This window comes from Schistocerca piceifrons, chromosome 3 (genome assembly GCF_021461385.2).
Source record: "Schistocerca piceifrons isolate TAMUIC-IGC-003096 chromosome 3, iqSchPice1.1, whole genome shotgun sequence".
In the NCBI taxonomy this organism is placed as follows: domain Eukaryota; kingdom Metazoa; phylum Arthropoda; class Insecta; order Orthoptera; family Acrididae; genus Schistocerca; species Schistocerca piceifrons.
Genome location: NC_060140.1, coordinates 145538070 through 145551842, shown reverse-complemented (window position 1 = coordinate 145551842; position 13773 = coordinate 145538070). Strand labels below are relative to the sequence as shown.

The following is a 13773-nucleotide window of genomic DNA, read 5'->3' as shown; positions in this document are numbered from 1 at the left end:
TAGCATATCGGCGTACCTCTCACCTTTCACGGTAGCAGTTACAAAACCAGAATCACGCATTTCCTTGAAGAAAAAAGGCCCGATAACGGCATATGTGGTAAATCCAACCCATACTGTGACTTTCTTATCATGCAATGGAGTTTCCACGACAGTTCTAGGATTTTCGGTAGCCCAAATTCTGCAGTTGTGGGAGTTAACAGACCCTCGGAGCGTTAAATGAGCTTCGTCGGTCCACAACACGTTACTCAACCAATTGTGTTCTTCCGTCATCTTTTGAAACGCCCACACCACAAATGCCCTCCGCTTCACTAAATCACCAGGTAACAGTTCATGATGCCGATGGATTTTGTACGGATAGCATCAGAGGGTGCGCCTAAGTGCCAACCAAACAGTAGTGTATGGAATGCTGGTGCGACGTGCGACTGCACGAGCGCTGACTTCCCCGTGCATAGACGAACCCACTACAGTCTCCATTTCTTCCTGAACTGTCTCAGCAGCCTTGTGCTCGGTCGGCCACTATGGGGTATATCGTCTAAACAACCCGTCGCTTCAAACTTTGAAATCATTCTCGCCACAGCTGCATTTGTCAACGGACCTTTACCTGTTCGAATACCCTTCCTATGGCGATAGGATTGTAATGCTGAACTAGCACATTCCCCATTCTGATAATATAGCTTCACTAAAAGCGTCTTTTCAGGCAACGTCAACATGCTGCGACTGCTGGCGCATTTGATTCTCTCTTTCACTACAGCTCCTTTTATACATGCGCAGTCACTGACGTTTTGCTGTCCAGTGCCATCTGTCGGACATTTTGTGAACTTTGTTTTTTGTTTGGTTCTAATAAAACACCATGTCATTCCAAGCATGTGTGTCAAGTTTTACCTCTCTATCTACATTATTCAGTGGTTTATTAAGTTTTCAAATTTATACTGACTTTTTGATCACCCAGTACATAATATTCTGCATGTAGTTTAGTGCCAGAGAAGCTGAGTGCAAGATAGGCATCATGTCTGATAACTCTAGATAAAATGCACTTGAGGAATGATATACTAAAAATTTGTTTGAAACAACTGAAGCAAAATCGGCAGTGTTTTTAGTATTACGTGACTGCAGGTGAAATGTGGATCATCATTATAACTCTGAAATAAAATTTCTGTAAAGCAGTGAGTCGGGAGAGGCAATGGAGCACAAAAAAAAAATGCAAAAACCATTTTGTCAATTGAAAATATGACGGTGAAAATTTTTTGAAACTCATAGTGTATCATCTTGTTGACTATTTCTAAAATGTCAACATAGTTAGTGGCTCTTATTATGCAAAATTGACAGAGTGAAGCAGAAACTATGAACATTAATTATCATGAAAGAGCTCATCCAACAGAATGATGCACCTGATCACAAACTGACCGTTGATATGGTAAATGTTCAAGAGGTGACCTTGAAATGTTTCCCCCATCTAGTCTATACTCCATGTCAACAAACTGCAGCATGTAGACAGTGTATACAGAGTATGTGTACTGCAGTTTCATAAACTGTACCAACTATAATAGATGTATGCATACAAATGTTGAACGATTCATGGCACATGGTGGCAATGGCTTGCCACAGTTGGCCAGTATGTCTCAATTACACTCAACCAGAGAATGGAGAAGTTATATTGCAACTCGCTAGTCGTCAGGTGTTCCACTTCAAAATATTTAGTAGATGTTGAGCACCGCGTACACAAAAATAAATTGAAAACTGTTTCTGTTTCAAGAGAAGGGAACACACACAAAAATGCAAATGGCAGATAAAGTTCTTACCACAAGTGACTCGCCAGTTCTATACATAGGGACGGTGTCATACTTGTTATGAAACAATATAAACTAAGACAGTTGCATGTTTGCTGCTATTTTGCTATACAAAATACATAATTACAGTGAAGTGTGGGCAGCATAAAGCAACTTCACATGAATTCCTTCAACTCTACAAGAACTTTCAGAACACACTCTAGTTGTCACACACTAACAGATGAAAGCCACTAATGACACAAACATCCTATTTCTGCAGCTCCAGTCCCAGAAATTTGATTCTTTATATATAAATCACACCGAACTTCATAAATATCCTTCTCTTAGTGACAAAAGTACAAGAAATATATAGCAAATGTGTGAAAACATTACCTTATACCTCCACCGTCAATTGATAAAATCCTGATTCCTCGACCAGGTGGTGGATCGACATAGCCCAAAATTGAAAGAGCTTCACGAACTGTGGCAAGCGTGTTTTCATCTCTAGTTTGTGCACGAAGACGTAACAGGGTTCCAATACCTCCTTCCTAAGTAAAATATGTTTTATTAGATGTCATACAAATAGAAGACAGTTAATGAAGTTTGCTGTTTATACAACATTACTGTTATATGATCCCTTTGGAAGTGCTACATTTCCAAGTATTAAGCAGATGAAGGGCATATTGATGGTTAAGCAGAGGTCTAGTCTGCAAATGCACAGGTTTTGGGTTTAATCTTTTGTCGGTCACTGTATATTTTTCCTACAACTTAATACTTTATCTCTGGCAAAGATTTGTATGTGTGACATGTGTCGAATCACGCTGTGGTACATAGTTCACATCAAACTGTAGGTCCCCCTGTAACTGGCTGGGTACATCAGTTTAAAAGTCAAGGGATAGAAAGAGCACACTAACTCCAATAGGACCTTGCCTAATGTAAAACTGCAGTGTTCAAACCAACCTTTTGGTTATGCTGAAAATTTACAGCCTAGATGATCTATAAACGCAATACTATTCTAGACAGTGTTATGAAAACAGTTGTGTGTGTGTGTGTGTGTGTAATTCTGATGAAGGCGCATTTCAATATTATTCTAGACAGTTCATAAATTACTTGTTCTCCAACAAATAGCTGATAACATTCCTGAACTGAATCCTCACTGACTTTATCTTTTCCAATTAGTGTTATTCACTTTTTGAGTCAGAACTTAACAATCTACATGTAACTTGATTCCTCCTCCTCCGCCCCCCCCCCCCCCCCGTTTTGTGTGAATGTGGACTTTATTATTTTCACTAAAACAGAGAGTATACAAACATGTAATCTATAAAGCTATCCTGAAGACTGGCTATACTAACTCTTGACAAATGTTAGTGAAGGAGTAGACTTATGAACAACTTCACACGATCATAGACTACATTACTGAAGGTGAATTTTCAACAGTCTTAGGTGAACACTATGCTCTTGAGTATTTTTAGACATGTAATAATATCACACATCAACTTATATTAACAACACTAAACCGCATGATTGATTTACAAGAAGTTATAAATGGTGTCAAATTCAGCACGAGGTTTTATAAAATGTAGTCCTCATGAATTTGTAAAGCCTTCTGTATTGAAGTACAAAAATTCAAAAATCAGAAAAAAAAGAACAGAGAGAGAGAGAGAGAGAATTACCTTTATAACTAGATGCTTGGCCTCTGGGTACTGATTTAAATGGTTTGTCAAATCTTCGAGTCGTTTATGTCTCGATAGCTCACTTTCGGCTGCGCTTATTGATGCAATCACATGTTTTGTTCTAGATCTCAGGCTTGGCTGCAAACAGAATTTGAAATTCTGGTTGAAGCAAATGATTTTCGAAAATCAGAAGCAAAATGCCCCAAAGATATGGACAGAAAAGAATATAAGATACAAAAATAATAAACTACTATACAGATAGTTAAGAGTTCGTAAGCTTGGAATGACGGGTGCCTGTTTACAAAGTTAGATGGAATATGGTGAACATTGAGGAGGTAGAAAGTAATAAAGTGATGGAAAAATCACTAAATATTTTTAAATCCAGAAACTCCAATAATTATGTATGTGTGTATGAGTAGTGTGTATTCAACAAGGATATCTGTAAGTCATTTCACACATCGAACAACATTCATTCGTGGAACATTAAAACACATAATGGTTGTAATAGGAAAGGGTATTTAAATTATACAAATGGAAAAACAACAGCTTTTCTCATAGTATTTGTATATATGTATATCTCCTTTTTTTTCTCATCCGAGCCCCTTTACTATGTCACACGGACAGGGCGGGGGGGGGGGGGGGGGGGGGGGAGGGCAGGGGGGAGGGAGTGTTCACATTTTACTTAATGATTGGGCAGTTATTTATGCCAATGGTACAGGAAAATATATGACACAAACTTACAGCCTGCCATTTAACCAACAAACTGTATCAAACAAGACAACCTAGATACATGAAGGACAGAAAAAACAAAGGAATATAATAATTTAAAGAAAAAGCTGTAGTAAAAATTATGAGAAACTCTAAGGCAAAGACAAATGAGCAATTATACAACTCCTTTAATGTTTATCCCTAATGGAGGTGGGGCCAGTATCCTTTCACTTTGAAAATGGGAAACTATGAAATAAAAGAAATGCACAAAGGAAAATACTAGTAAAGATAAAAGAAAGAAAAAGTTAGAACATAGGAATCTGCATAAAACAGGTAGAAAGACAAACACATCTGCACATAAATTGTCTGTCTGATAGCAAATATTCAGTCTCCTTTTACAATATCAACACTAAAAAAAACTTTGCAAGGAGGACCATGGCAGCTGGGATAACTTACTAAAGAACACAGCCTCTGTCACAACAACACCCTTTTCATCCTCTGTTGTTGTTTTATTATTTTTCCTCTTTCTACTGTTTGCCATTCACTTTGACTTTTCTGCATTTTCCCATTTTCTTTCTGTATGGTATGTTGTCTTCCATATATGTAGTTGTCAAATAGGTTTTATGAACATACACACTGTCTGAAACAACTCGCTTGTGCAGCTATTTTGTTATGATCAACATTTTATTTCTTGTTCCACAAAAACTTTTTTGTTTATATTAAATGCAATACATTCTTGTCCTAAAACCTCTGTAGTAGATAAACACAGTGTCACAGATTGAAATGAAAACTTTATTTCTACTTTCCACAGCCAGTACATTCTCTATAAATTGAGCAATTACAGTACACCTCACAAAATGAAGTGAAATTTCAGTCAGTTGCAACTTTTCCAGGATGTTTACAGACTCCAGAGAAAATCAATTGTTAAGCAAGCAAAACTATCAACATAACAAGAAAGGATGAGAAATAATATGATGGACACGCTTTCCAGACACCACGCACACTGAACCGCTGCTTGACCAGTCCCTTATCCTGCTCTGATGAAGCAACGCCCCCCAGCCGTGCTCTCGGCAGCCCACTTGCGCCACATCACTTGGCTCGCATCATCGCCTGGTGCATTTTGTTGGGGTATTCGTGAACAGCATAATTCTTACTACGCATTCATTGTCAGTGTTCTGTCATGATTCCTTTGACAAGAGGAATGCTACTGCATTTTTCTGCCCTACCTTCCCAAGCTGCTCCCCTCGTGGTACTTCTACTGACTACTGATGCCGGACGCCTGGTTTGTCCTCCCAGCATAAACAATTGGAATACTGTGTGGAGTGGAGTGTAAATAGCACAGCAAAGTGCAGTGCGGGCCTGGAGTACTAAGTGGGTTTATTGCTAGTACACGTCTGGCTGTTTTGGCATACCCTTTGCCACCAAGCATGCCATTGAAGTGGGTTTTCCTGACAGATAAGGCTGAACAAAGGCTGTAAGCCATTCAAGATCTGCCCTGTCCAGAGACTTCAACCCGAGCAAGGGCCTTCCTTAATTAAGTGGTATTAATTCATTGAATTTTACTGTAGTCATTATCTTTACGAATAATACCTTGGAACCAGCCCTTAAGGATCTTCCAAAATATCCCAGTATTTGTTGTCATTTTCCTTAATCAGCACACCTTTTAGGCACATAGCCCCTTACAAGTATAGGAAGGAACTTAAATCGTACATTCCTTGGCGACCTCCTCTAAACCAAAGTGCCGAGTCTCACTATCAAAACACTGGCTTTTCTTTTTTATTATTCCGATTAGCACACCCCACGTGGTCATGAAATCAGTTCCCATTAGGTCGGCCGGATGCATCCAGCTCGCATTCCCACCTGCCCCTTGCCTTCTGCACACCTCCTGCACCCCTCCACACACACACTATCCCTCCACATGCATCACCTCCCCCCTCCCCCCACACCCCTCCATGCATGCCCTCCCTTAACATGCACCACTGCTCCCCTCCTGCACCTCTCCCTGCTCCCCTCCACATACACCATGCCCCCGCATGACCTGCTCTTCAGCTATTCACCGCACCCCCAAGAAAAGGAAACTCAACACTCAAACCATCGCTGACCACTATCCAGTCCCACTCCTCCGCATCTACAACAATGCTATCTTGGAAGCTACTGTCTTTAGTTGAGATAGACTGTGGTAAATCCTACACACAAATCTCAGCTGCCTCAGCGGACATTGAGAAAACAGCCATAATCAAACATTTCAATCTGTTCAAGAGTGTATTCATCACATTCAGTGTCCGCAACATTCAGCGTCTACAATGCTGAAGAAACATAGCGAATTTTGGACAACATCCTCCAGGGAACACCAAGGTGTTTCACCTACATAGATGATATCATCTACTCCAGAGATCCTATTGAACATCCAACACCTACGCGAAATTTTTTCCTCAACATGGCAAAATGTTTTTTCTCGGTGAGCGAGGTCAAATGCCTCAGGCACTTAGTCTCTGCTGCCATTTCCCACTTCCTCCTCGAGACAGTACAAGCAGTAGCATACCTTCCACACCCTATTACATTCAAAGGCCTCAGAAGTTTCATGGTCACGGTCAACTTTTCCGCTGCCATCTTAAGGACACTGCTGCCAGCCAAGAGTCCCTTATCACAGCACTCTGTTGCGATAAAAACAAAGGCAACAAGCTGGTCAGTTGGCCCCAGGCCATGATCAAGAGCTTCAGAAAAACAAAACAGGACCTCACCAATGTGGCTCTGTGTTGTCCCCCATCCACCCTAATGGCCCCTTCACAATAGTGGCAGATGTGAGCCATACGGCTATTGGGACCATCCTGCAACAATACATGGACAATGTCTGGCAATCGATCACCTTGTTTTCGTCCAAGCTATCCGACACACAGTGCCGCTGGACCATATATGACAGCGAGCTGTTCACAGTCCACAAAGCCATCTGCTATTTCCGAGCTTCAGTCGAGTATGCGTCTTTACTATCTTCACAGACCACTGCCCACTGCACCTTGACAATTTAGGCTACATAGTAACATTGCAGCAGATTGCCTTAGCCACTCTTGTGTCATCACCCAACCCTTACACTACAATAAGCTGGCCAATGCTCAAAGACGGGGATCCGGAACTAGCCCACTCCCTTCAAAATGCAGACTTGGGCCTCAACTTCCAGCTAAAATCCGTACCCAGCTCTGATCATAACATCTGGTGTGACATCCTTATGGATCCTTCACAGTCTGACAGTTCCGATGATCTCCCCCACCCTTTCTTCCCTCCTGCCTCCCAAAAACGAGTATTTGACATTGTCCACAGCCTCACACATCACGGCATCCACACTTCTGCCACTCTCATGAAACAATGCTTTGTCTTGCCGGGCATCCAGTGTGACTGCAGAAACTGGGCCTGTGTCACATGATAGCACACAAAGGTCGGACACTGTGTTCACGTTCACTCCCCTGCGTCCGCCTGCCCCCCCCCCCCCCCCCCACTGGTTCACACACGTTCATCTCAACATTGTTGTTCCACTATCCTCCTCCAATGGATATCGATATCTGCTGGCAACTGTATATCCGACATTTCAGCTGAAACTGTGGCTGCAGCCTTTGTTTGAAACTGGGTGTCCCATTTTGATTGCCCACGTGTCATCACTAAAGACTGCGAGTTCCCATTCACCTTGGCCCTCTTCCACTCAAACAGCTACCTGAGGCTCCAGTTTCCACCATACCACCAGCTACCACCATGCAGCTAACAGCACTGTGGAGCAGTTCCACAGTACACTTAAAGCAGTCCTCACAAATTATTCTTCTGAATGGTCCACTGGCCTGCCCACAGTATGCCTAGGCCTGCGGATTGCACACAAAACTGGCCTGGAAACTTCTGCTACCGGACTGGTACAAGGATAGTCCTTCGCCATTCCTGGTGATTTTGTGGAAGCGATGCTGCTCCCAACTAACAGTAGCATCCCAGGTTTTGTGCAGCAGCTCCATGGCTTCGTGGCCCAGCTGCAACCAACACCTCCGCACCATCATAGTGAGCCTTCATCCACCATGACGTCACAGCATGCACAAACATCATGCTTTGGCTGGAAGCTTACCAGCAACCGCTCTGCCCTCAGTATTTGGGCCCGCACTTGGTGTTTGTACATGGAGACAAGACATTCTCCATTTGCCTGAATGGGGTCACAGCTGCCCCCATAGACAGGCCCAAGCTGGCCTACATCCTAGAGCCCTCTCCAGCCAGTGAGAACAGCACCATCGAGGTGGAGTTTCCACCACCTGCCACCAGTCCCAGTCACAGCACCATCAACACTACACCGAATACTATGCAGGCCAACAAGGTCCCCTCCGATGTTCCTGATGTGCCACTGACCGACGCCAGCCCCAATGTTGTGTCTGACACACCACCAGCCAATACCACCTCTGGCCCACCGCCAACTGACTCTATGACTGAGACACTTCCCGGTGCCTAGGATCCTTATGTCGCCACACTGCACTACCCTGTGTGTGTGTGTGTGTGTGTGTGTGTGTGTGTGTGTGTGTGTGTGTGTGTGTGTGTGTGTGTTGGGGCTTACAGGCACTCAACATCGAGATCGAGGTCATCAGTGCCCTGACACACATTAAAAGAAACAAATGTGGACAAACTTAGTAAAATGGAAGCATAAACGCAAAGAAAGCGGGAAAAGATGCAAAATGCTGTATAAGAAAATAAAATGTGAGGAAAACGAGAAAGGTGCGTCAAGGACGCCGCAGGAAATTGTCACTGGCTGGCCACTTATGTAAAATATGGGCAAGCCAGTCTTCCTGTGAACAAATTAAGACTCTCTCCCTAAAATCTTGGTAAAAATATTGGACAAGTCACAGAACTTTAAAACTTTAACCACATTTGTTTGAGTATTTCCTAAAAGAGATGGCATATCCGCCGTTAAGTCAGCTGCGGCCCGCTGGTCAGAAAATAAAATGCAGTCCAATAAAACGTGGTACACAGTGAGCTGGATGCCACAAGTACCACACATTGGAGGGTCTTCTCGCCGGAGCAGGAAGCCATGCGTCATTGGACTGTCGCCTATCCGAAGACAAGTGAGGAGAACCTCATCCTGTGTATGGGGCTGGAAAGAAGTACCACACTCGCATTGTGGGCTTGACTAAATGGAGCTTATTGTCAGTCATTTCCAACCACTCATCCTCCCACCGACGCATGACTCGTGAGCTCAATAGTGTGGTGAGTGCGTGCAGGGGGATGGCGCACTGAAATACTTGCAAATCAAGACAGGCCTCCTTGGCTGCGGGATCTGCCCTTTTGTTCCCAGCAATGCCGACATGCCCTGAAACCCAGCAGAAAACCACCTCCTTCCCCAAAAGCTGTAGTTGGAGGAGTGTGTCCTGGATGTTCTAGACTATTTTATCTGCTGGATACAAATGTTACAATGAGTGAAGAGCACTTCGTGAATCTGAACAGACAAGAAATTTAGGATGGGAAGAGCATCTCATCTGCTCCAGTGCCTTCAAGATCACAGACAATTATGCATCAAAGACAGTAAATACTTGAGGCAGTCTGACCTTGAGGACACGATCTGTAAAAACAACAGAGCAACCAACAGAATCCTCCTGTTTCGACCCATCTGTAAAAATGTCTACATAGTCTTGGTGCTCGGATAAAATGGCAGAAAATGTTGCATTAAAAACGGTGGCAGGAGTGCAATCTCTCTTGTAACGCACCAAATCTAAAATCACTCTCGGCCTCTCTAGTTACAATGGTGGCAGGCGGTTAAAACCCTGGATTTGGGGCTGTACGGGCTCCACACCAAAGGACTCCAGCACATGTTGCACATGGATCCCTAATGGCATTGTGGCTTGTGGATGGTTGGAAAAAAGGCGCTCCAAAAGCAGACGAGCAACAATATGGTGAGCGGGTGAATTGGAGCTGCAAGAAACTTACAAGTATGCCGCACCAACAGGAGCTGACACCGGATGGTAAGTGGCAGTTCTCCCACCTCAGCACAGAGGCTGGGTATGGGACTAGTCCGATAAGCACCCATGGCCAGTCGAATCCCCGCATGGTGGACAGCGTCAAGGATCCGCAAATAAGAGTGCCTCGCTGACCCATACACCGTGCACCCGCAGTACAGCTGCGAATTCACGAAAGCCCGATAAAACTGAAGAAGACGCGCCCTGTCTGCTCCCCAAGATATGTGGCTAAGGCACTTGAGCATGTTCAGTGCCTTCAGGGTTCTGGCTTTCAAGTCTCGCAGGTGTGGCAACCATGACAATCTGGAGACAAAAAAGAAGCCCACAAACCGCACTGTGTCTCTAAAATGTAGGATAGTGTCCCCTATGTGCAAGACAGGCAAATTAAAAGTATGACGAGAATGATTAAAATGAACACACACACACACACAAACACACACACACACACACACAAACACACACACACACACACACACACACACACACACACACACACACACACACACACACTTATTGGCAGAAAACTCGTCTTTTGCAGCCCACTCCTCTAACGGCTGCACTGTTAGTTGCAACTGTCAGCTCACCGTTGCAACACTGGATGAGGAACATAAAACAGCCAAGTCATCCACAAATAAGGAGCACTGTACTGGACTCCTTACCGTAGATGTTATACTGTTGATGGCTATGGCAAAGAGGGTAACACTTAAAACACTGCCCTGGGGGACACCATTCTCCTGCTCAAATCGATCAGACAGTGTGTGACCAACTCGGGTCCGAAAAAACCGCTGAGACTGGAAAGACCGAATGAAAATGGGGAGGTGGCCACAAAGCCCCATTGATGCAGTTGTGCGAGAATACTGTGTCTCCAAGTAGTATCGTAAGGCTTACTAATATCAAAGAATATGCCAACACAGTGATACTGACTGAGGAAAGCCTGCTGAATAGCCACTTCTAGGAGGGTCAGGTTGTCAACAGTGGACTGAAACTTTCAGAATTGAATGAAAAGTTAGATCAACTAACTGATGGAGCAGCTATGGGTAGCCTCTTATCTCCCATAGTTGCTAGTCAATTTATGGAGGACTTTGAGGATAGAGCATTGAGGACAGCAGTCTTGAAACCAACATGTTTCTGGAGATACAATGACAAAATCATTTTAATATGACCACATGGAGCTGCCATCCATAACTATTATTGGAACATTTTAATTCCCTTCAATCCTACCAATAAGTCTACAATGGAAATGGAGCTTAATTGCATGCTCCCATTTGTGGACGTTCTTGTCCACAAACAAAACAATGGTAATCTGGGGCATTGTATTCACCACAAATCTATGCATACTGACTGGTATCCAAGATGTGACAAACTGTTACCCATCATATCAATGCAGAAGAGTTATTACAATGCTGATGCAAAGAGTGTATACCATATTTGATAAAGGAAGCTTACCTGAACACTTAAGTCTATATTTATAAAGAATGTATCCTCTGAGAGGCATACCACTCATGCTTTGGAGTTCAAACCATCACCGTGAGTACATCAAAATGAACCTATGTCAGTTGCTTTCCTACAAACATGCTGAGAGCATATCATTCAAAACAGGGAGCATTTTAAGAAGTTTTAACATCAAGACGGGGTTCTGTCTGGCAGCCAAGATTAGAATTCAGTTGGGTTATATTAAAAAAGATCTGTGACTAAGGAACACTGGTGTTTATGATTCCATTCTGCTGTGATAAAGCATTCACTGGTCAGACTATTCATACTGCTGAGGACAAGTGTGCAGAACACAGCTGCCATGCTAGCTTACAACAATCTGAAAGGTCTGTGGTGGCAGGGCATTGCTTAGCTGAGAGACATGCAATAATAAGACACAGGTGGCTGCTACCACTTCCCATTACCAGAACTCTGTTCTCACAAAATGAACCGAAATTAGGTTAGCTGATAATCTTATTAATAGGGACGAGGGCGATCATTTGAGCAAGTTGTCGAACCTTGTGTTGATATGCATTAAAACATGACAGTCTTTGATTTAATCAACATCACCACTGCCAGCACTGCTCTTGCTCTTTGCAGTGGGGGCAGCACTCACAGCACTTGGCACATGTACGAAATAGTCTTTGCTGGCCTTTAAAGGGGCATAGGCTCCAGCATGGCATCGGTGCAATGCCATTCAGCAAAAGCAGCATCTCACCTCAAAACAGTGGCCAGTTGGGTTCTCAAAATATAGTACTGACATGACTGCAAACCCAAGAAGAGTATCAAAAGTTATTTTCCCAGGAAAACCTACAAAGGGGTGCCTTCTCCCTTCGGATGCCAGATCATCTCTGAGATGGCTCTGCCATCTCTCCCTTACAGAGGGAAAGGCTGCTGAATCCTCTGGATACCATATATGCCACAGCCACCAACCATACAGTGTGTTGCAGGTTGCCACAGCTCCGGTGTGCACATGATACTTTCTTTGGGGATTAGATGAAAACAATCTGTATCAAGAGACACATACCGAGTCGTTTTCAACCAAACGTCCAGTAGCTGCCATGGTATAGTGTGGTGCCAGCCTTGCTTCCACTAATGATGCTTCCACTGTGGCATTACCTCACTTCCACGAGTTATTTGCCTCCCTTGGTTTCCTTCTGCCAGGCAAGTATTTAGGTCACCACCTGACTGCTCTACAGGCTTAAGCCATCTGTGCCTAGCAGCTCATCAACTGGAGTTCACACTACCATGCCAACAAGCAGTATCTCACCACAGCATTCATCAACTTCATTCATCCTTGAGCACCCTATCGCTCACTGCCGCCTGTGGCCTTACGGACCTCATTAGTGTATGAACATTTCAGTGCAACTGTCAGTGACTCACTTTTCAGCCTGCACCAAGTAGTGTGCCGCATATCCCAACAAACTGTGTTCTTGTATTCCGTTCATTAGACTTAATAACACACAATATTCCTTCACTACCTGGGCACTTCAATCACAGCATGTTCTTCCCCTAAGTCATGAACACTACACAAAGAATCCCAGGAAATCAAATATTACTCGAGACAGATTTCTTTCAGTTCATAATGTTAACATTACCAAACTCAAGTTTCATTTTACGTCTGAAGAGCCTGCAGACCAGACACATCGTTACCTTGCAGAATGCTTCACAGAACTTCTGACACTTCCCAGATCCAGAAATTTCCATAAATTTAAGCTATTAGGTCATATAGGGTAAGTGAAAGCAAGGAGGCTTATTAGTGATGAGGAGTTCACATGGAAATATAATTCAAAGAAAAATTGATGTCCTTTGTGAGAGAAGAAAATTTTATCTCATCAACATATGTGGCTCAAAAATAATACCTTCTGTAGTACTTTCTGATAATCACTGAAGTAAATACAATGGAACGTGATGTTACCAGATAATTTATGCATCTTTCAAGACTTTTGTCATCATTTCATTGGTCCAAATTAGAGGATGTTTGCCCAGTTGCCAATCCCCTTGCACTTGCTGTTGATGAATGTCCAGAAACATCAGATGGAAGAACTTACCAATTTTCAGAGGTGTGAATGTGTCCAGAAGAAAAAATTATAGTTTTCCATTTTGCAAAAGTGTAATAATAATAATAACAATATAATAATTTCTAGTACTATCCCTTTCCCTTTATGTGACATTCAATGTAATGGTGAA

At 43.1% G+C, this 13773-nt stretch overlaps 1 protein-coding gene across 6 annotated transcripts in view; it reads right to left on the bottom strand.

Annotated features, from left to right (window-relative positions):
- LOC124789286 (calcium-independent phospholipase A2-gamma-like) overlaps positions 1–13773 on the bottom strand; it is an 82567-nt gene that overhangs the window by 52397 nt on the left and 16397 nt on the right. For all 6 annotated transcript variants that reach the window (XM_047256598.1, XM_047256592.1, XM_047256595.1 and 3 more), the window contains exons 3-4: positions 3440–3577; positions 2160–2314 (exon numbers count right to left, since the gene is read on the bottom strand). In XM_047256598.1, the coding sequence (XP_047112554.1) occupies positions 2160–2314; positions 3440–3577 (293 nt within the window). The remainder of the gene's footprint in view (positions 1–2159; positions 2315–3439; positions 3578–13773) is intronic.